Here is a 22835-nt window from a genome sequence, read left to right on the forward strand (position 1 = left end):
ATTATAAAATTGATTTTAAGATATTGGTACTTGTTTTTAAATCCTTAAATGACCTGGCACCCTTTTATCTCTCTGACTTATTAAAAGAAAATAAGCCAACAAGATGTCTGAGATTGACAATAAACCTCTCCTTGGCTCAGCCTAGATCACGGCTAAAGACAAGAGGTGATCGTGCATTTGCAATAGTTGGACCGAGGCTATGGAATAACCTTCCTTCATCTGTGAAAGCTTCAAAGTCTGTCTATGAGTTTAAAACTAAGTTGAAATCCTATTTTCTTACCTTGGCTTTTTAACTTTGTAAGTTAAATTTTTGTTCTGGATTTTATTGATGTTTTTATTATTATTATTGTTGTTGTTATTATTATTTATTTTTTCTTCTGGCTTTTTACTCTATATTTGTACAGCACTATGGTCAACTGCTGTTGTGTTTATCGGTGCTTAATAAATACATGAATGAATGAATGATAAATTTTTTAGAATTCTTTGGTGAATAAAATGTTTAAAAGAACAGAATTTTAAAAAATATATATAAATCATTTGTAACATACACATCTTTACTGTTACTTTTGATCAATTGATCCCTGATGAATAGAAGAATTATTTAAAAAAAAATAAATAAATAAACAAACAAACACAAGTTACTGATCCAAACTTTTGAATGGCAGTGCATAGGCTATAACTTTGAAACTGTTCTCTAACACAAATGACCTGCATAAGTAGTCTTTGGCCCAATCCCAATTCTATTTTATACCCCTTCCCCTACCCCTACCCCTCCAACCAAAAGAGAATCGAGACACCCCTACCCCTTCACGTGAACACGCGAAACGGAGGGGAAAGGGGAAGGGCTAAGGGGTAGAATTGGGATTGGGCCTTTATCTGAGTACCTTATCAGACCTATGTTGTGGGTCTTATATACCTGTGGCTTATGATCATAATCCTGTCTATAATTACTGCGAATGAAAGCTAAAAGCTGTTGGCTGCTGTTTATTGCAGGAAGGACCCAAGTGCATTCTTCTCATTTCCTGTGACAGACCTGATTGCTCCAGGGTACTCTCTCATTATAAAGAGACCCATGGACTTCAGCACTATGAAGGAGAAAGTGAAGAAGGAGCAATACCAGTCACTTGAGGAGCTCAAGGTAATATGATCATCACAGCTGTTACCAGGACACAGACTGGCACTAAGTAGTTGAATGACTGAATATGCCAGCTGCTTTAATTTGCAGAGGGTAGAAGATTTGAATTAGTCATAGAACATTTGAATATTGATGAAGGTCATTTAGATGAAAATATATCTTGTTCATTTTGACAAAATAGTTGACTATTCTGTACTGTTCTCCCCACAGTTGGATTTCAAAGTGATGTGTCAGAATGCTATGATCTACAACAAACCAGAGACGATTTACTACAAAGCTGCAAAGAAACTCCTTCACTCTGGAATGAAGATCTTGAGCACGGTGAGTTGGAAAAACCTGAACAATTGTATCGGAACTTGTATTACATTTAGAAAGTAGGTTTATTTAGTAGGTATGGTTTGTGAAACCAAACGTGTTTTTACAGCAGAGGGCACTGGTGTGCTGTGTACAATATGATCCTATTGCTAGTGTGGTTGGAATAAAGTTTTACCTCTTCAGTTATGCCCAATCAAATCTATAAAACTGGCAAAGTTGGAAATCTTGCACATATGGAAGTTAACTATGTGTGTGCTTTTAGGAGAGACTGGACAGTTTAAAACAGAGCATAGAGTTCATGGCTGGCCTGCAGACATCCAGCAGTCATTCAGCAGAGGATGAGGGCGGAACATCAGATGCTGCCAAAGAGAACTCATCTGTTATGGACACAAGTGACAACTCCCAATCACCCCGTGTCGGGAACAAAGATATGCCAAGGTATGAATAATATGTTTCCGTTTTTTTGCTTATTATCTGGGACTAGTTTGTCTAGAACAGGGGTGCCCAAACTTGTTCATGGAGGGCCTAATTGAACACACCTGAACCAGCTAATCAAGACCTTCAGATTCTCTAGAAACTTCCAGGCAAGTGTGTTGGAGCCAAAATACATTGCACATTAATGGTTTTATTTAATATTTGGTGTGAACAGGCCTTAATCCTTCCTTATCATCAAGGAAATTTCCTTCCAGTTGGCAGGTTACTTTTTTTAAAACTTGAACATAATGCATAGTTTAAGAACGAAAGTCTGCTGTGACGTGAGCAAATTAAAGACACAACATGGAAAACATCTGTCTAAAGGTGTGTCTTACGACACCACCTCCCTCGGAGGCAAATGGAGGCATTCTAGATAAACCTAGATAAAATTAGGTTACATTTTCTTTTTCTCCACGTGGAAACGCATATCTGAAATATTCCCTGCATATGGACATCAAAACAAATATATATACGAGAAACAAAATCATATTGGGTTGTCTTCGTATTTTGATGGGTGCAGTGGAGACTGGATCAGTATCTGATGCGGCAACAGACTATGCTCTATGATTTCTAAAGGATAATGTGACACTGAAGACTGGAGTAATAGCTGCTGAAAATTTAGCCTTTTCACAGGACTGTGAAAACTATTTTTTAAAAATATTAAAAGTATTACAATATTTCACAATATTACTGTTTTTACTATATTTTTAATAAATTAAATGCTGCAGTGGTGAAAAATAGGAGATTGTTTTAAAAATTAAAAAAAAAGAAGAAAAAGTTAAAAGTTAATTTCAGACCCTTATCTTGGATATTAATTGGCTGCCATTACAGAGAATTGATTCCAGTCATTATTTATCATGGTAGCCTATCATGTCTGCCTGGAAAAAGGAGTGTTGACTGTACATAAATGAGTGATACCTTCAGTAAAATTATTCAAATGAATTATCAAATGCTTCCTTTCACCATTTGTTGTGTGTTTTCTAACTGTGGAGCAATTCACAATGGCTTTGTAACTGCATTCAGGGCTTCTGCTGCTGTATTCAAGCCAGTGAGACATTCTAGGATGTTGCCGGGGTGTTTGTTGGCTTTCTCTATTTTACTCTCTCTTTTTGTTGCTTGCCTACGTAAATCGGATTGGCTGCTGCAGTGACCAAGAGTCTTGGAATGCTTAAACATGTTGTGACTTGTAGGCCATCTGTAGCGCACGAGCTACACGCTCTTTAAACACACACACTTTGTTGCTTTTCAGGGAGGATGAGTCATCTTCCTGCACACTACTCCACTGGGTCGGGTAGCGGCTTGAGAACGGACCACACATTGATCTATTATGACATTACTTTTTATCATTTATCCAATCGCTGCTCTGACTTCAGAGTTAATTATAGACTTGGAATTCATTGCAGGAATGATGTGGCTCATATGTGGGGGATTTGGTCACTTTGAAGGGGTATATATCCAGAATTGCATCAATGCTTGCATTGTTTGTGTAGCAGGGACAGTAAAGATGATGCTAAGAGCCAGGCAGAGAAAGACCTGGAGGAGATCAAGAAGATCGTTGAGGATTCTGGAGGGAAACTCTCAAACAGAAGCCTGCAGTGTGAGGTAAGAGTACAAGACCAGATAGGATGAATCATGTGTTATTGTACATCCCTCAAATGTGAGATCATTCACTGAGGATGTCAGATAACAGTTTATGAAGGGTCACTTTTCTGTCTTTTTTGTTTGTTTTTTTATGAGCAGCTGGAGTTTGAGAGGAGGAAGTCTGATGGTTCAACCACTCTGGGCATTCTGAACCCCGCCGACCTGAGCGCTGGAGGTTTGTGACAATGAGAGTTCAAGAAAACAAGCAAATGTTCGACATATGTACAATACAAGTGTACAGTTCATCATGTTTCCATGTTAGATCCAGGATACTGCCCAGTCAAATTGGGCATGATGGGAGGTAGACTGCAGACTGGAATCAACACCCTTCAGGGTTTCAAAGAGGACAAGAGAAACATGGTCACTCCAGGTAATATATATTAACTCTCCATTCATTTTCCCACCAGTTGAATCTCACTTCTGTGTATCAGTCTCAGCCGCTCTGTTAAACCAGTACTATATTCATTTTCCTGGAAAAACGGTCTCTCTCGTCTGTGGCCTTACCTTCAGTCATGTGGAGAAGATCATGGGAGGGGTGCCTTATAATCTCTGTTTGAAAACCTATAGTTCAACTGCCAGAGGAGTGTAATATTACGTGCCAAAAAAAATCTAATTGTTCCTGCTGTCAATAGGAAAAAATCACTGCTGAATCAGTGGACTTAAGTTCCTACTCATCTGTGGTGCTTTTTCATATTTTCACCCTGAGTATGGAACAGAGTGCCATCTGTTCCACACCACGCTACTGATATGAATGATACGTCAAACAAATATCATAGCCTTCCATTTAAGGAGTAAGAACATTAAGATCTGGGTGGGCTTCATTTTTTTGGTGCTAGTTAACAATCTCACAGCTCTGCTCTGGTAACCTTTAACAGCATCCTGGTGAGTTTTCCATGAGAATTTCTTGTATTCTTTCACATTTTCAAAATGTAAAAATTTGTTTGATCAAAAAAACCTGAAGGTTTAGAGTGAAGTTAAAGAATTCTACCATGCAGCTTCAGAAGTGACTGTTTTGGAGTAGGCAGACCATCGTCTTTTATAGTTCTTAACCAGGGGGCCTCAAGATTACTTACAAATATTTAAAATAAGACAAAACAAGCATTACAATCAGCTAAAACACCTAAAACATCAACTTATTTATTTCACCCCTTGTTTCCTTTAAAGAACCAGGCTTTCCACAGTCATGGAAAACCAGGATCTATATAAGGCAGCCTATTTTTAAAACTGTGATTTTGAGACCTGGAAATGTTGTGTAATTTAAGAAAATCTTGAAAAGCCATGGGCATTTTTGAATAAATATAATTTATGCCAAGCTCTAGAATTAAAAAAAAAAAAAAAATCTTTAGTCCTTATCCAGTAAATCACAAACAATTATTAAAAGGAGTGGGAACCCGGAAGAACATTCTGCTCCTAAAAGATTTGAAAGTTTTTGAATTTGAATTTGAATTATTTTAGTAACTTTTAATTTACAGAAACTAAAAGTTCCCGTAGATTAAAATCAGTTTCAGAAACCAAACTAGGGCTAAGGAGCCTTTGAATATTGTTGTGGACAATAGGAGGCCATGAAGTCAACTAGAGAACTAGAGTTTAAATCTGTGTTCAGCCTAACTGCTTGCTTTGGCAGAAATGTTCTTAAACATATAACTACCAATGCAGGAATCAATCTGAAGTTCATTGAATCTGTAAAAGTCCCCACATGCCCCTCTCTCTCTCTCTTTGCAGTTGCCTATATGAATTATGGCCCATTCAGCTCATATGCACCTACATATGACTCCAGTTTTGCCAATATCAGCAAAGAGGACTCTGATCTCATTTACTCCTTCTATGGAGAGGACAACAGTCAGCCAGAATCTGAAAGGTGTGTGTATAGAATCAGCCATATAATGAAATATATCCATTGATCGGTTTTAGATGACTAAGCCACATGCATTTGTGTTGTTTTGTGAAGCTCTCAAACAATAAAGCCCTGATTCACACCCTTCCACCGTTCCCCTTGTGTTCCACAAATGTAGTTTGGATGTGTTTATGTGTAGCATTGCAGATTACCTGGCTAAATCCGAGGAACACATGAGCAGGTTGGCAGATAATGTCTTGGACGCTTTGACCAGTGGGGAGCACTCAAGGCAGCTGAAAGAGACAGAAACTGTAAGAAACCTCACTACACACTTATTCATCTGCATGGCGAAATTAATGCATGATATACCACTTAAATTATATACTGCGTAATATCTATTTTGAATTATTTTCAACTGGGCAGCTTACTCTTAATTATTTCTGGGCTTGATAGGATGATTTTTGTTCTCCTCAGGATAATCTGCCCATGGAAGAGCCTGCAGAGAAAGTAGACACAACAGATGATGCTGAGGTAAAATGCTCTCGTGTCCTCAGAAAATAAAATTTCAAATGTCTATAAGTGCATACTAGTGTATAGCTCACTTGAGTGGAAGTAAAGACACAAACCTGCTATTTAAAGGCAGCGTCAGAACCGCAGGCTCTCTGCTCTGCAACAGCTGTGTCAACAACACCAACCAACTTTCACACTAATGGAAAGACTATTTGCCCAGACACACAAACACACTCCCCCCTGTCGTTTTTTACTTCCTCCTTCACACACACTAATCTGTGTGTGTGAGGGTGCTGTAGACGTCGAGGGAAAGGTAAGCATGAGTCGTCTATGAACATACTGTAGCATTAGTCCGTGTGTGGAAGGCCGTCTTTGACTGTGGTTCTGCTAGCATACCTTAGCAGGGTGGTGCTACTGTTCAACACTGTTTTTAGCAGTCCAAATTTCACATATAGCATAGGTTAAAACTATGTATTACACACTAGCCAAGACAGCTGGGTTGAAGAAAGAACAAAGAGGGATTTTACCTAGTGATTCCCACCCAGATGTTCTATATGTGACCCTTAAGTCGCTGGGGTATATTTGTAGCAATAGCCAAAAAAACATTGTATGAGTCAAAATTATCGATTTTTCCTTTATGCCAAAAATCATTAGGATATTAAGGAACATCTCAATTTCAAAAAATGTATTGTGCTTTGTAAAATCTACGAAATGGAAATGAACAAATAATATGGCGGTCAGTACATTAAAATAACTAATTGTTATTAAAGCCATTTTATTTATTTTGTATTTGATTTGTCATATGAACAATAATAAATTCTGTGTGTAACAGGTGCAAACACTGAACTGAATGCAAATTCACTGTAATATAACTCACAATAGTAAAATCACCTTCCATGCACTTGATGGACTTCTCTGTGCAACAATAAACATAGAGATACAATACCATTTAAAAGTTCAAAAGAAAAGAAATTGGAACTTTGGTCAAAAATGACACTAATAGCATTTATAATGTTCAATCCATGCCCACCTCGTCATGCTTGTTTGTGTAGGTTGTTGTGTCAGAGCCCAGCAGTGGTGATAGTGTGACGGCTCTTGGTTCTTTGGGTTTGAATCCTGACCTGCTTCCAGAGAACTTCGACTCAGAAGGTAAAATCCCATTATTAAAATGTTTAGTTTGAAATATGGATCATAAATCTTTTAGACAATTTTATGTGTGATCAAACTATGGAAATCAAGGCCCCCAAGGTTTTTTTTTTTTTTCAGTTTATTAATGAACTATTTTCTGGAGACACATCTTTCATGTGTATTATGCTGAATGAATTCATAATGATCCTCCTCTTTCAGCAGTGGAATGGAACGCGTCACATCAATAACACATGTGAACCCCTTTCCCACCTATTAAGCAGACTGATTTATCTCAGTGAAAATTCCTCTTCCTCCATTAGAAGCAGAGCATTTCCAGCAGAAGCTGGATGAGACGACAGTGTTGCTGAGGGAGCTGCAGAAGGTTCAGAAAGAGAGACTGAGCGCTAAACAGCCGCCAAACATCATCTGCCTACTGGCTCCTACTGCTAAAGAGCTGCAGCTTGGTACGTACACACACAAACACAAAAGATGACCTGTGATCACTGCTCTCACTCTTTCAGATACTAGACAAACACTTACTGGAAGGGATGTTTTTTTCCTGCCTCATGAGTTTTTTTTTTTCTTCCCCTTACTCAAGAAGTTTTAGTGAGTCAGTAGTGTTGCACATTAACAGAACTGTGGGTTTCAGCAGTTGTTTAAAAGCAGATTTTGTAGTTTTGATAACCTCTAACCCCCACCATCCTTCTTGCAGCGGAGAAAGTTACGGGTAACCTGGCCCAGCTGACCAGTCAGGTGACCCCCGGTGACGTGTGCAGTGTGTACGGTATCAGAAAGGCCATGGGTATCTCGCTACCTAACCATACTGCACAGGATTCAGGTTGTTGTGTCAGAGCCCAGCAGCGGTGATGGTGCTTTGGGTTTGAATCCTGACCTGCTCCCTGAGAGCTTTGACTCAGAAGGTAAAAATCCCATTATTAAAATGTTTAGTTTGAAATATGGATCATAAATCTCTCTTAGTCATTTTGTGTATGATCAAACCTTATGGAAATCAAGGCCCCACGTTTTTTTTTATTTTTTCCCCCCAGTTTATTAATGAACTGTTTTCTGGAGACACATCTTTCATGTGTATTATGCTGAATGAATTCATAATGATCCTCCTCTTTCAGCAGTGGAATGGAACGCGTCACATCAATAACACATGTGAACCCCTTTCCCACCTATTAAGCAGACTGATTTATCTCAGTGAAAATTCCTCTTCCTCCATTAGAAGCAGAGCATTTCCAGCAGAAGCTGGATGAGACGACAGTGTTGCTGAGGGAGCTGCAGAAGGTTCAGAAAGAGAGACTGAGCGCTAAACAGCCGCCAAACATCATCTGCCTACTGGCTCCTACTGCTAAAGAGCTGCAGCTTGGTACGTACACACACAAACACAAAAGATGACCTGTGATCACTGCTCTCACTCTTTCAGATACTAGACAAACACTTACTGGAAGGGGATGTTTTTTTCCTGCCTATGAGTTTTTTTTTTTTTTTCCCCTTACTCAAGAAGTTTTAGTGAGTCAGTAGTGTTGCACATTAACAGAACTGTGGGTTTCAGCAGTTGTTTAAAAGCAGATTTTGTAGTTTTGATAACCTCTAACCCCCACCATCCTTCTTGCAGCGGAGAAAGTTACGGGTAACCTGGCCCAGCTGACCAGTCAGGTGACCCCCGGTGACGTGTGCAGTGTGTACGGTATCAGAAAGGCCATGGGTATCTCGCTACCTAACCATACTGCACAGGATTCATTCACACACCTGACCACAGGTAACACTAAGCACAAGGAATATTTAGGACATTCGGCTTGGTCTTTTATGAGTTTTGTTTGTGAAATAACTGTTATGACAGTGCTTAGGAAACTATTTATCTAAATAAATGTGTTTTCTGTGTTTCAGTGGGAGATATAACCGAACCCATGGAGGGAGTGTGTTGAGATCCTCCATCATTGCAATCTATCAGTTCTGCTTATTCCATGTCATCCCTCAATGGTGCTGTTTCTAATTTACTTTTCTGTTTCATTAAATAAGCATCTTCTTTAAGCATTTTGTGTTTCCATTCTTAAGTTTAAAAAGCGAGTAATATAGAAATAAACAGTTCATTTAAAGGGATAGTTCACTCAAAAATGAAAATGTACATAATTTACTCGGCACACAAATTAAGATATTTTCTCATCATTTTTGTCTTTCCACTGAAAGTCCACACAACCAAAACTTTACCACTTAAAAAAAAAAAAGATGCTGCGAAAGTAATTCACATGAATTGAATTCACTCAAGTCTTCACAAGAGCACATTTAATTTAGGATTTTAATCACATAGAAGCACATACATAAAGCTTTTCAAATATAGTAAATGGAAGCTCACATGTGCTTGTGAGCACAAACCTCATTTGTTCTCGTGCATCAGCATGTTTAGAGTTTCCATTTACCATATGTGACCCTGGACCACAAAACTTAAGTCTTAAAGGGATAGTTCACCCAAAAATGAAAATTCTGTCATCATTTACTCACCCTCATGTCGTTCCAAACCTGTATGAGTTGCTTTCTTATGTTGAACACAAAAGAAGATATTTTGAAGATTGCTGGTAATCAAACAGTTGGTGGTTGCCATTGACTTCCATAGTATTTTTTTTTCCTACTATAGAAGTCAATGGCAACCATTGCCAATTTTTGGGTGAACTATCCCTTTAAGTCGCTTGGGTATATTTTTAGCAATAGCCAAAAAAATATTGTATGGGTCAAAATTATCGATTTTTCTTTTATGCCAAAAAAAAGTAAAGATCATGTTCCATGAAGATATTTTGTAAATTTCTTACCGTAAATATATAAAAACGTAATTTTTGATTAGTAATATGCATTGCTAAGAACTTAATTTGGACAACTTTAAAGGCGATTTTCTCAGTATTTTGTTTTTTTTGCACTGTCAGATTCCAGATTTTCAAAGAGTTGTATTGTCCTAATATTGTCCTATCCTAACAAACGACACATCAATGGAAAGTTTATTTATTCAGCTTTTAGATGATGTATAAATCTCAAATGTAAACAAAATTAACAAACCATACATCACTGGAAAGCTTATTTATTCAGCTTTCAGTTGTTGTATAAATCTCAATTTAAAAAAAATTGACCCTTATGACTGGTTTTGTGGTCCAGGGTCACATATTTGATGTGCTGTATTTATGTGCGTTTATCAATGTTTATACTTTATTTTTTGCAGACTAATGTCGGTCTTATGGGGTTGTAATGAGATGAGGGTGAGTAAATGAACAGTAGTAGCACGGGTAGCATTTGTAAATGTTAGAATAAAATACGAAATGGTTTGAAAATTCTAGATTTAACATGAGAGCAGTTGACAGCGGCTTGTTCTCTCTTCTAGATTCACAAATCCTATCATGCTTTGGGAGAATTATGTATAAACCTTAAAGGAAATGAAACCAAGTCCTCTGAATGTTGTTACGTGTCGGCACTGATGCTTTGATTTAAAGCCAAACTAAAGGGTTGTTGTTTACAAGAAATCATGGGCAATTCTAATCGCCTTCATGTTGCCAGATTTATATAACATCAAATGAGGAAAATTTGCAAATACACATTTTAAATTAAAAGTAATATTCCAAGTCTGAGATCTTCAGTAAGGTTCTTAATCCTTGCAGCACTGGGAAATCATGGTGATTCATGTTTCACAATGACCTCTGGAGATTTGCTACTGTGGTAAGGCAACAAATCATAAATCTGTGATAAATGAACGTGCTATAAACATATAAAGTGTAAAATTATTTATTCTGTAACAATGCATACAAAACAGAGGAGACGGCAGGCACTCCTCACAAACACTGCGGTACAGAAAGGCAGCGCAGAATCTCAAACCATGTAAATTCAGTCACTGTAACACTCAAGAGGGCTGAAAACCCAGAGAGGCGCGTAAGATTTAACATTTATGCCTATGGCTTCATCAGACAGACACTTCCCACTTTCACCAAGCATTCTCACAGAACAGAAGCAGAGACCGTCTGAGCAAATCAATTTACTGCAGTGTAAGCTAAGATGCATGAATACATCCAGTAGCGAATTTACAACTTCAGATGAGTGAAGCCACAGAGCCATTTGGTCACGATCGAAGAAAGATGATGGGAAAGCGATGAAAGCACACTTTCACTTAAAGTTAATTGAATTTAAGTCATTGATATTTTTTCCCGGTATATGTAAACATTTCTTAAGTTTTCGTTTGTAGCACGTTACGAAGCTAAGGAAGGCTCATCTCCAACATTCACAATCTTAACTCAAAGGCAACAGCAAATCAACACTGCTTGTCAATATTTGGCATTCAAAACACTTGGCAGTTTTTAAAGAAAACAAACCAAAAAATAAAATTAAATCATCCACAGTATGTAGATTCAAGCAACAAATGGCATCCACCATTTTGTTGGTCCAAAAGTTGACAGAAAGGTTTAGAATAAGATACATATTATTTTAAATGACTGAAGAAATTCTAGATATCTAAACGTCTGCGATGGTGGGTTTGTGTGGGTCAAGTGTTCCCTCTGCCTGCAAGCCAAAACCGGCCAACCAGTTCAGTCATCCCAAATCAGTCTAAATCCAACAGGATCAAGGCAACTATGACAGCAGTACCCAGAAAGTCTGAGAGCAATACCGAGAACCAGGATTTTCCTTCACCAAGCTCAGTTACCCACTGTCTGTGGTCGGTTTCCCATAAGAGGATCGCAAAGTTCAGCTTGTGTTCGTGTGAGATGCGTGTATGTACAGAATATGCTGCTGTATGTCTGAGAGTTTCAGTTCTCCAAATGCTGCCAAAACAACTCCAACATGTTAGAGTTAGAAAGAATGTGCAGTTCTTTAGACATGCTCTAAAGAAACAAATCCAGTAGCAATAACATTCTTAAATGAAAACAAAGAGATCACATATAGGTTCCGGAGTCTGTGTGTACGTGCATGTGTGTGTGTATGAAGCTGTCAGCGGCAGTGGCTTCAGTCTCAGCTCAGACCGATGCCCTGCTGTTTGCTGGAATCTGTGCACACAAAGAAGGTTTTGAGTTCTCCTTTGCCCTTCACATTGATCAGGCCACGACACTCACATGAATAGCCCAGCTTCTGCAGGACATCAGACGTCTCCTCTGTCACCTGCAACACAAACATGATCACCATTAGGGGTGTGCCATATCATACCATCCACGATAATACCGGTATACATTTTTACATGATAAAAAAAAGTGTCATAACGCGATATCAATGATATAGCGACGCAATGATGTATGGCAGATATACGTTCCCTTAGCGCGCACAACAACAACACCACAAACCGGTTCTAGAGCATATTCGAGCGCACACTCTTACCATCAAAAATAGGCAAAGGCGCATATCTTTAGCGAAGCGGAGCGGAGAGCCTCTTCTGGGAAGTTTCCGAAACGTGCCACGGCGCCGCTGGTGTACACACAAGCATTGACTAGAGTGGCCGCATCGGAGCCGTAACGCACCGCAGACGCGTGCAGTGTAAATAAGGGGTAAGTCACTCTCGAGGTATTTTGACGTCATACACCGATCGGTCTGCTTCAAGTCGAACACAAAGCTGCTGCTGCCACCTTATGACAATAGATTTACACTTCAAATTAGGTAGTCTGTCATTAATGACAGTAGCTCATTGGAAAAGGATGGAAAATGCCCTTCATTTCGTTTGCACTAATAAATGCTGCTGCCTGCCAGCTGCAATCACCAATAAAACGTTGTTCCATGTTTTGTTTTTTCTACATCGTCATAAATACCGTTATTGCAAATATTCTTGAAATATCGTGATATAATTTTGAGGCTATATCGCCCACCCCTAATCACCATTTGATTTTTTTTAATGACTTGGCTATTTTGAAAATCTAAAAATGAGAAGAGAATCATTATCATAGTGGATCTAGAGAGGTGAATACTGTAAGAGTGATTCAGTGCATACCTGTATTTTACCCAGCTCTCCAGTGCTTTCCATCCGGCTGGCCACATTCACAGTGTTTCCCCAGATATCATACTGGGGTTTCCTGGCTCCAATCACCCCAGCAATCACTGGGCCATGGTTTATACCTGCACAAACAAACATGCACAGATCAATGAACAAACTCTGCAAATATGACATTTATATGATGTTTAAAAAAGCACTACTCATGCAGAATATTGCATTCCCACTTGCACTTCACGAATGACCCAAACTCGGGGCACATGCAGAGATGAGTTCATGTGGAGCAGCATTTTCTGCAGTCTTTTTTATTTATTTCAATTAACTTGATAAATCTCACTAAACCATTTTGGTTTTATTTCAATTAGCCCTAGACTGTTCTGTTTTTAGTGTCACTGACATCACTCTTTAAACATCATAATTTTGGCTCACAGACATAATTGGTATCCACTAACTTGAAGCATTTAGTAGATCTAGTGAGACAGTGAGTTTGATGGAATGTGCTGGAATGTGCTTTTCCCTTTTTCTAATAAAGTTTTTTAGATGGGATTTGTGCCTGTTATTATAATTTTTATCAGATCTCTGCCACAGATGGGCGATATGCACTCAGACTCTTAAATGGAGCGTTTATGAAGCATTTTATGCCAGTTCCCGAGTGCATCTGCTACCCTGAGCTGCTCAAGATGCCTAAGATCTCTCTTATGAGCTGCCTCTGTTTTCAGTGAGATTTTTAGCTACATCCTGTACATATTGGTTTCATTTTTAACCCTTAATGCAGAAGTAAGAGATGCAAAGTCTAAAAAGAAATATCTATGCAATACCTGGAGGTAAAGTGTTTTTCATCTTGAGTCTGACTAAATGCAAGTATTAAATATAGCTGCAAGCAGCAATTAAAGTGCCAAGCACAACAGAGGTAAAATGAAGAGCTCAGGAACGGTCTTTAATTAATCAGTAAAGACCAGGGGCCTCATTTATAAAATGTTGCGTATAAACCGTCCTAAATTTGTTCTAAGATCATTTCTCAAAAGTGCGTAAGTGCGATTTAAGAGAAAACGAACGTGCACACAAAAACATGTGCGTACGCCTCTCTTCCAGATGTGACATTTATAAATCGCAAATGATCTTGAAATTGTGCGCAGATGACTGGTGTCAGATCTCCGCCTTGTAAACGTCATTACCTTCAGCAAGCATGAAAACAGGAAAACAAAGCCAAAACAAATCCTGGCCAGGACGCATCCTGGGAAAATGGCACGTATGGTCACCCTAGCGTACGCCTGCTCAGACCCTGACGTGGCGGTAAGTACTTTTCCACGTCAAATACCGTTTTTATAAATATGAATGTTGCCGTGGATTTTAGCGTACGCACGCTCTAAGATCAAATCTGTGTGTACGCACATTTTATAAATGAGGCCTCAGAGTTCTCCGACCCTGCTCCTGGAGAGCTACCTTACTGCAGAACTAAGGTCCAATCCTGCTTTAACACAACTGTCTGTAATTAAGTAGCCCTGAACACCTTAATTAGCTGGTTCAGGTGTGTTTGATCAGGGTTGAAGCTGAACTCTGCAGTATGGTAGCTCTCCAGGAGCAGGGTTGGAGACCCTGTTAAAGAGATTTGTTGCATTTTACTACAAAACTCGAAATGGCCGACACCCAAAAAGGCCTATAGGACATAGGAAAATCAGGCATCATTCAATTCAGTATGCCGTTCCAAATCTAACAAAACCAATAGTATGATTTTTGGCCAAACCAGTCAGAAGTTATAAGCAAAAAGGTCATTTTTTTAATATCTTTTGACCAGTAGGTAGCACTGTGCCAAAACTAATCATGTGCCCTCAGGTCATGCTTGTTATAACACATACCAAGTTTGGTCAGACTCTGCTGAAGCGTTGCAAAGTCTCATGTCCATTTTTGCACAAACTTTTGTCAAATTCGTTAACATGCTTTATGAAAACTGTGTGGTATATCAAAAAGCTTTTGATAACCTTTTGCCAGAATGCTCTGAAGATGATCTGAATCTGGTGAAAATTGGACAAACCATCTAGGATGAGTTTGAAAAACTAGATTTTTTGGGAAATTCAAAATTGCAAAAAAAAATTCACCCGTAGAAATGTAAATTTTGGTATGCATTTGAGCCAAGAAATTTTGCTTTTAGACCTTACGTTTCAAAAGTTATTAGCAGAAACATGAGTGCAAATGTGGCCTGTTGATGGCGCTAAAGAGTTTAAGTTAGAGTCTCTAAAAAAGTCCTCCATCTGTGTGCCAAATTTCAGAACTTTACCGTACGCAGTTCTATAAGATAAGGTTCATAACAATACATTAATGTGTTTGTAAAATAGCCTACAGCATTTTACTTCAAAATTCTAAATGGTCCGTGCTCAAAATGGCTGACATAGGAATATTGTTTGATTCGGTATGCCACTCTGAATCTAACAAAATCAATCTTGTGATTTTTGGTCAAACTGTAACAGGTGGAGGCGCTGTGCCAAAACTACTCATGTGCCCTCAGGTCATACTTGGTATAACATGTACCAAGTTTGGTCAGAATCCGCTAAAGCATTGCAAAGCTATAGTCTCATGTCCATTTTTGCATGAATTTCGTCAAATTTGTTAACGCACTTTACAAGAACAGATTGGTCTATCGGAAATATTTTGATACCTTTTTGCCAGCATTGTCTGAAGATGATAACACTGTCTAGAATGAGAATGAAAACTAGATTTTTCAGAAAATTCTAAATTGCGAAAAATCTTAAGTTGTAGAAATTTAAGTTTAAGTATGCATTCAACTCTTTGCATAATCTTTCGAAATTTGCTGTGGTTAATACTGAGACTGTCTTCTATCTGTGTGGTGAATTTCATAACTTTCCTGCAAACGGTTCTATGGGCTGCCATAGACTTCCAGAGTGGAAAAGGAGGAGAAGAAGACGAAGAAGACAATGAAAAAGAAGAAGACCACTAACGGATACAATATGTGCCTAAGCACCTTTGATGCTTGGCTCCTAATTCAGACTCCAAGCAATAACTGAGTAATTAACAACGGAGTAGAATTGAGGTTTCTGTAATCAGACTTACCAACACGAAGCCTAAACGTGTTGAAGGAGTGTCTGTTGATGCCGTCCAGCTTGCCGATCAGAGCGATGGCGAATTCCACCATGTTTCCTATCTGAGCATTCTGCCTCTCACGGTCCTGAGGGCACACGCAACAAAGCTCAGTCAACCAGAGATACGTAAATTATGTAGCTTGAAGGACACTTTTGAAAAATGCTGGGTGACCAGGTGTCAGAGAATAAAATGAACTGCATTGAAGAAAGGAACATCTCTTTCAATTGGTTCTTAAATGTGCAGACTCCTATTTTTATCACCTCATTCATCAAGTGCACAAGTCACAAGTGCTGGTCAGTCTTGAAAAGGCTTTTTTCATAACAATACAGTCAAGGTGAATTCAAATCTTAAAGCACAAAAGTGTTATTAAAATTCATAAATTCTTTCAGCATGTTAACTTCTCAGCTATGTTCGCTTCACATGCTCTTATGTAAATCATATTCAAGAAAAGAAATTCACTATAATTTCTGTTAAGTCAAGGAAATGGCATTGTAATTACATGCAGCGGTGTAGACTTAAGAGTGAAATAAGAAGAAATTCATCAGTCTCAATTCATAAGTATCAAGCTTTTGAAATTCGCAGTCATTTAAGATTTGTGCTACTTAATGAAACACATTTTGAGGTTTAAATATGCTGCAAATGGCCTGTTGCTATGCACCAGTCATAACAGCAATCCTGATGCTATACATTTATTAATATAGAACTAACAATGTATCTTTTTTTGCTTTTTAGAATTAATAAGTAACCATTCTAATCAACCACTTAACTGTAATTTACAGATATGTTTAACACCCTGCCTACACTCACAGAAAGAGGTGTGTTTAAATGTAATGGAAGTAGATCTTTTCTTCCATATTGTGATTACTAGGGAAAAAAATGTAGGGAAGGGATTAGGTTCTATCCATCGGTTGTAAATTATGATGGAGGCGGATCTGAATGTGAGCTTGCAGTCGTCTGTAAGAAAGGGGCTGAATTTAATCTGACTAAATGATTGGAGATTTCCAGCACACATAGATGAATGTTTACAATAAGATCAATAACATGCATTTAAATAATAGATGTGAACTTTCCTTTGAAACATTACATTTAATGTGTGGATTGATCAATTTATGTATTTTATTCACAAAAGTTTTAGCCGTTCATTAAGTTAAACTTCTGTTTTAGTAATCCTTGAGTATAGCCTCAGGATAAGCAAATACTGTCACTGATTGGTGTACAGTGACAGACGGCAGGCATACTCAAACTGCCTGCTTTCCATTTAGCAGAAAAAATGTGACATAATAGCTACCAAAGCTTACAATTTAACACAAAATGAACTGGTTTCTAAACCTACAATTGCCATGAGAGAGCATTCTCCTTCACTTTTTCTTGAATATGAAATACCAGAGAGGTGAAGACAGTTCAGAAATGAATGCAGTGTAATCGTTTATGAATTTTAAGAATGCATTCATGGAGATTTATGTGTTTCAATTCCCTTTGCTTTGGATGTTTACATAGTGGTATGTGGTAGTGCAGTACCTGGCTGCTCTGTTCTGGAGGTCCACTCAGTCCTGCAGCAGCCATGTATGTGCTGCCGATGGTTTTAATCTTCTCCACACCACTGAACTTGGGCTTAGACAGCAACTGCAGGTAAGGAGAGGAGGGAATGGCCAAGTGGATATCAGAGTTTCAGAGCAGTAGAAATCCATGCCATGCTGTTATCTTCTTACATTAAATGACAGAGATAGAATGAGAGAATAATAAGAACTGAAAGAAAAAGAGGGAAAGCAGCCATACCACACTGAATCTCTGTACTAGCGATATATGAAGCCTGTATTTAGATCCCTCTGGGTGAAGCAAGTTGCTGCCAGAACTGTTGGCCTAAACATTTTTGTGGTCAGTCAACTCAGGGCTTTGTTGTGGTGGTGATCACCAAACAAGTCCTGGCCCTTTTCCTGCTGAATCCTCAATCCAAAATCAGCTCACACAAAGAAGCAGTTGAAGTGATATGAGTGTACATTTACACAACGGCTGCCTCATTTCATTAAACTACCCCAGTGATAGCCACGGTGACGCCCTTAGAGTTAAAAGCATTTTGGACGTTGGCAGAGCTCTATTCATATGCAATGATTCATCCATTCATTCAGGGAATGACAGGAGAATAAAGACAGTGGAATAAGGAGATCAGAGAAAAAGCAGCACAAATGCATATACTTGGAGACATGAGACATGACATCACTCTGACCTCATCAAAGTCGGCGATGATCTCATTGAGGAGCCTCAAACACTCCAGTCCTTCTTTATTTATGTCACACTCAGTGTAGAACTCTTTGAAGTCTGGCACCGAGGCAAACATCACACATACGCAGTCATATGACTTATAGTACAGGTCCTGGAGAAGAGGATCAGAGAGACACATGCAGCAAGAGCTCAGTGCTTCTGTGTCGCAATAATTCACATGATACAACAGAAACAACAAAAAATGTTTTATGACAGGACATTCACAGACTATGTGAATATATGTGTACAGGTATGAGGTACGATTGATACATGACATGGGTGTTTTGAGTAACAGGACGAAAACTGTCACTAAATGTACTCAAAAATCAGAGAGGCACAAGACTGAATGTACCGAGACACCTGATGAGTTGTTTCACAAACAAAAAAATCTGCATATTAGACAGTAAGGAAACAAAATAAAATATTGGGCTATTGTTTAAAGGGTCAGTAATATTTTTTTAAGAAATTAATAGAAGGACATTAAATTCATCAAAGATGACAGTAAAGACTTACATTGTTACAAAAAAAATACTATCGCTAAAAGAGAAGAATGATTTGTTTTATATATTCGCATATTTATCAACGAATCCTGAAAAAAAAAACTGTTTTCAATATTGATAATAATCATAAATGTTTTTGGGCACCAAATCTGCATATTAGAATGATTATTGAAGGCTCATGTGACACTGTAGACTTCTTTCAGAAAAAAAAATCGTACCGATCCGCAAATGGAACCAGTAGTGTGTTAAATTAACATAAAATTATTTCTAGAGAATGAGAAAAAGAAAATAAGATAAAACCATTGCACTTCTAGATAATTGTAATACTATAATAACATTTCTTGAAAAATGCAGATCAGGGAGGAACAAAAATCTTTGTCAATAAAAACTCACAAATCACAATAATTACTTCAGGCCTATTTTCTAACCTAAAGTTTTGAATCTTTCTTTATTATGGTATGGTTCAATATGGACTGTGGTAGAAAATGGTTGAGAGGGTTACTATCAAATACAGTGTGGGATGTCTGGTATTCTCAGTATAGTGTACATTGTGATCTTACAGTATGATATTGGAATGGCATTGCATGATATAATCTTGTGTGGTATATGGCAGTGTTTCCCAACCTTTTTTATCTAATGCACTGCCACAGCCCAATCTGTCAGACTCTCACAAACATTAATCTTACGCACATTATATGTGACCCTGGACCACAAAACCAGTCTTAAGCCGCTGGGGTATATTTGTAGCAATAGCCAAAAAACATTGTATGGGTCAAAATGATCGATTTTTCTTTTATGCCAAAAATCATTAGGATATTAAGTTTCATTTGAAACATTACATTTAATGTGTGGATTGATCAGATTTATCTATTTAATTCACAAAAGGTTTTGCGATTCAGTTAAATTTCTTTCTTAGTAATCCTGAAGCTAAACCTCAGGATATGCAAATGCCGCCATCACTGATTGGTGCACAGTGACAGACTGCCGGCTTTCCATTTAGTAGCTACCAAATGTCAAAAGTATGACAGCAAAAGCTGACAATTTAACACAAAATGAACTGGTTTCTAAACCTACACTTAGCATGAGAGAGCATCCTCCTTCACTTTTTCTTAAATATAATATACACAAGATACCCGAGAGGTTGAGAAGTTAACGCAGTGTAATCGTTTATGCATTTTAAGAATGCATTTATTGAGATTTATGTGTTTGAATTCCCTTTGCTCTAGATGTTTATATAGTGGTATGGGGTGTCTTTGCATACACTATGTAGTGCAGTACCTGGCTGCTCTGTTCTGGAGGTCCACTCAGTCCCGCAGCAGCCATGTATGTGCTGCCGATGGTTTTAATCTTCTCCACACCACTGAACTTGGGCTTAGACAGCAACTGCAGGTAAGGAGAGGAGGCAAGGGCCAAGTGGATATCAGTGTTTCAGAGCAGTAGAAATCCATGCCATGATGTTATCGCATATTAAATGACAGAGAGTATGAGAGGATTCACACTGAAACTCCGCACTATCAATATGTGAAACCTGTATTTAGATCCCTCTCAATGAACCAAATTGCTGCCAGAACTGTTGGCCTAAACTTTTGTGTGGTCAGTCAACCCAGAGCTTTGTTGTGGCAGTGATCACCAACAAGTCCTGGCCTTTTTCCTGCTGAATCCTCAATCCAAAAGCAGCTCACACAAGTAAGCAGTTGAAGTGATATGAGTGTACATTTACACAACGGCTGCCTCATTTAATCAAATTACCCATGTGATAGCTGAGGTGACGCCCTTAGAACTGAAAGCATTTTGGATGTTGGCAGAGCACTATTCATATTCAATGATTCATTCATTCATTCAGGGAATGTCAGAAGAAGAAAGACTGGAATAAGGAGATCAGAGAAAAGCAGCACAAATGCATATGCTTTGAGACATGAGACATGACATCACTCTGACCTCATCAAAGTCGGCGATGATCTCATTGAGGAGCCTCAAACACTCCAGTCCTTCTTTATTTATGTCACACTCAGTGTAGAACTCTTTGAAGTCTGGCACCGAGGCAAACATCACACATACGCAGTCATATGACTTATAGTACAGGTCCTGGAGAAGAGGATCAGAGAGACACATGCAGCAAGAGCTCAGTGCTTCTGTGTCGCAATAATTCACATGATACAACAGAAACAACAAAAAATGTTTTATGACAGGACATTCACAGACTATGTGAATATATGTGTACAGGTATGAGGTACGATTGATACATGACATGGGTGTTTTGAGTAACAGGACGAAAACTGTCACTAAATGTACTCAAAAATCAGAGAGGCACAAGACTGAATGTACCGAGACACCTGATGAGTTGTTTCACAAACAAAAAAATCTGCATATTAGACAGTAAGGAAACAAAATAAAATATTGGGCTATTGTTTAAAGGGTCAGTAATATTTTTTTAAGAAATTAATAGAAGGACATTAAATTCATCAAAGATGACAGTAAAGACTTACATTGTTACAAAAAAAATACTATCGCTAAAAGAGAAGAATGATTTGTTTTATATATTCGCATATTTATCAACGAATCCTGAAAAAAAAAACTGTTTTCAATATTGATAATAATCATAAATGTTTTTGGGCACCAAATCTGCATATTAGAATGATTATTGAAGGCTCATGTGACACTGTAGACTTCTTTCAGAAAAAAAAATCGTACCGATCCGCAAATGGAACCAGTAGTGTGTTAAATTAACATAAAATTATTTCTAGAGAGTGAGAAAAAGAAAATAAGATAAAACCATTGCACTTCTAGATAATTGTAATACTATAATAACATTTCTTGAAAAATGCAGATCAGGGAGGAACAAAAATCTTTGTCAATAAAAACTCACAAATCACAATAATTACTTCAGGCCTATTTTCTAACCTAAAGTTTTGAATCTTTCTTTATTATGGTATGGTTCAATATGGACTGTGGTAGAAAATGGTTGAGAGGGTTACTATCAAATACAGTGTGGGATGTCTGGTATTCTCAGTATAGTGTACATTGTGATCTTACAGTATGATATTGGAATGGCATTGCATGATATAATCTTGTGTGGTATATGGCAGTGTTTCCCAACCTTTTTTATCTAATGCACTGCCACAGCCCAATCTGTCAGACTCTCACAAACATTAATCTTACGCACATTATATGTGACCCTGGACCACAAAACCAGTCTTAAGCCGCTGGGGTATATTTGTAGCAATAGCCAAAAAACATTGTATGGGTCAAAATGATCGATTTTTCTTTTATGCCAAAAATCATTAGGATATTAAGTAAAGATCATGTTCCATGAAGATATTTCGTAAATTTCCTACTGTAAATATATCAAAACTTAATTTTTGATTAGTAATATGCATTGCTAAGAACTTTAAAGGCGATTTTCGATTTTCTCAGTATTTTGATTTTTTTGCACCCTCAGATTCCAGATTTTCAAATAGTTGTATCTCGGCCAAATATGGTCCTATCCTAACATCCTATCCTAATATCCCTATTGTCCTGTCCTATCCTTTCCTACTAATTTTAAAGAATTAACATTTGTTTCTGTTTTAAATATTCAAAAAAGAAAAAATCTAAATCTTTCCAAGTGCCCTCTGGAACCGGCTTAGGTACCCCTGGTTGGGAATCACTGGTATATGTCTGGTCTTGTATGGAAGGCATGAGGTTGTAACATGAGACGTGATATACAGGCTCATCCCACCCATTTGAAGCCGGTTCCTACCTTGTATTTCCTGTTTAGTAAAGAGATAGTGGACAGCAGCCCCACCTCATTCTTTTTGTTCTCGCCCACGAAGAGAGCGGCCACGTGTGCAGGGAGAACATTCTCCAAAAGGAGACGGTTCAGGTTTTCGCACAGCTCAACTTCTTCCTTATCGGCCAGGTTCTTGTTCTTCAACAGGAAGTCCTGACGACAGCGGTACTCATTCTGAGAGGAAGAGAGAGAGGACAGAGCAAAGATGGGCGTAATTCTCTGTCCTG

At 38.1% G+C, this 22835-nt stretch overlaps 2 protein-coding genes across 6 annotated transcripts in view; one reads left to right on the forward strand and one right to left on the reverse strand.

The window, feature by feature from the left end:
- The window catches only part of brd7 (bromodomain containing 7), a 12166-nt gene extending 3089 nt beyond the window's left edge, over positions 1–9077 (forward strand). The window contains exons 5-17 of one of the 3 annotated variants that reach the window (XM_016565520.1): positions 994–1138; positions 1346–1456; positions 1713–1888; positions 3415–3526; positions 3665–3740; positions 3828–3935; positions 5288–5423; positions 5599–5710; positions 5874–5930; positions 7876–7957; positions 8266–8409; positions 8659–8802; positions 8931–9077. In XM_016565520.1, coding sequence (XP_016421006.1) covers positions 994–1138; positions 1346–1456; positions 1713–1888; positions 3415–3526; positions 3665–3740; positions 3828–3935; positions 5288–5423; positions 5599–5710; positions 5874–5930; positions 7876–7957; positions 8266–8409; positions 8659–8802; positions 8931–8968 — 1441 coding nt within the window. In that variant the 3' untranslated portion in view covers positions 8969–9077. Of the gene's footprint in view, positions 1–993; positions 1139–1345; positions 1457–1712; positions 1889–3414; positions 3527–3664; positions 3741–3827; positions 3936–5287; positions 5424–5598; positions 5711–5873; positions 5931–6961; positions 7059–7357; positions 7502–7875; positions 7958–8265; positions 8410–8658; positions 8803–8930 lie in introns of all 3 variants that reach the window. The other 2 variants (XM_016565522.1, XM_016565521.1) reach the window with 2 other exon arrangements.
- Positions 9078–10768: 1691 nt separating this feature from the next.
- Positions 10769–22835, reverse strand: part of LOC107750233 (adenylate cyclase type 2-like) — a 51243-nt gene continuing 39176 nt past the window's right edge. For all 3 annotated transcript variants that reach the window (XM_016565525.1, XM_016565523.1, XM_016565524.1), the window contains 6 exons: positions 22624–22782; positions 20778–20924; positions 20118–20222; positions 16051–16165; positions 12985–13109; positions 10769–12167 (listed from right to left, as the gene is read on the reverse strand). In XM_016565525.1, the coding sequence (XP_016421011.1) occupies positions 12021–12167; positions 12985–13109; positions 16051–16165; positions 20118–20222; positions 20778–20924; positions 22624–22782 (798 nt within the window). In that variant the 3' untranslated portion in view covers positions 10769–12020. The remainder of the gene's footprint in view (positions 12168–12984; positions 13110–16050; positions 16166–20117; positions 20223–20777; positions 20925–22623; positions 22783–22835) is intronic.

This window comes from Sinocyclocheilus rhinocerous, unplaced genomic scaffold, assembly GCF_001515625.1.
Source record: "Sinocyclocheilus rhinocerous isolate Xijiao unplaced genomic scaffold, SAMN03320098_v1.1 scaffold1744, whole genome shotgun sequence".
NCBI classification, from domain to species: domain Eukaryota; kingdom Metazoa; phylum Chordata; class Actinopteri; order Cypriniformes; family Cyprinidae; genus Sinocyclocheilus; species Sinocyclocheilus rhinocerous.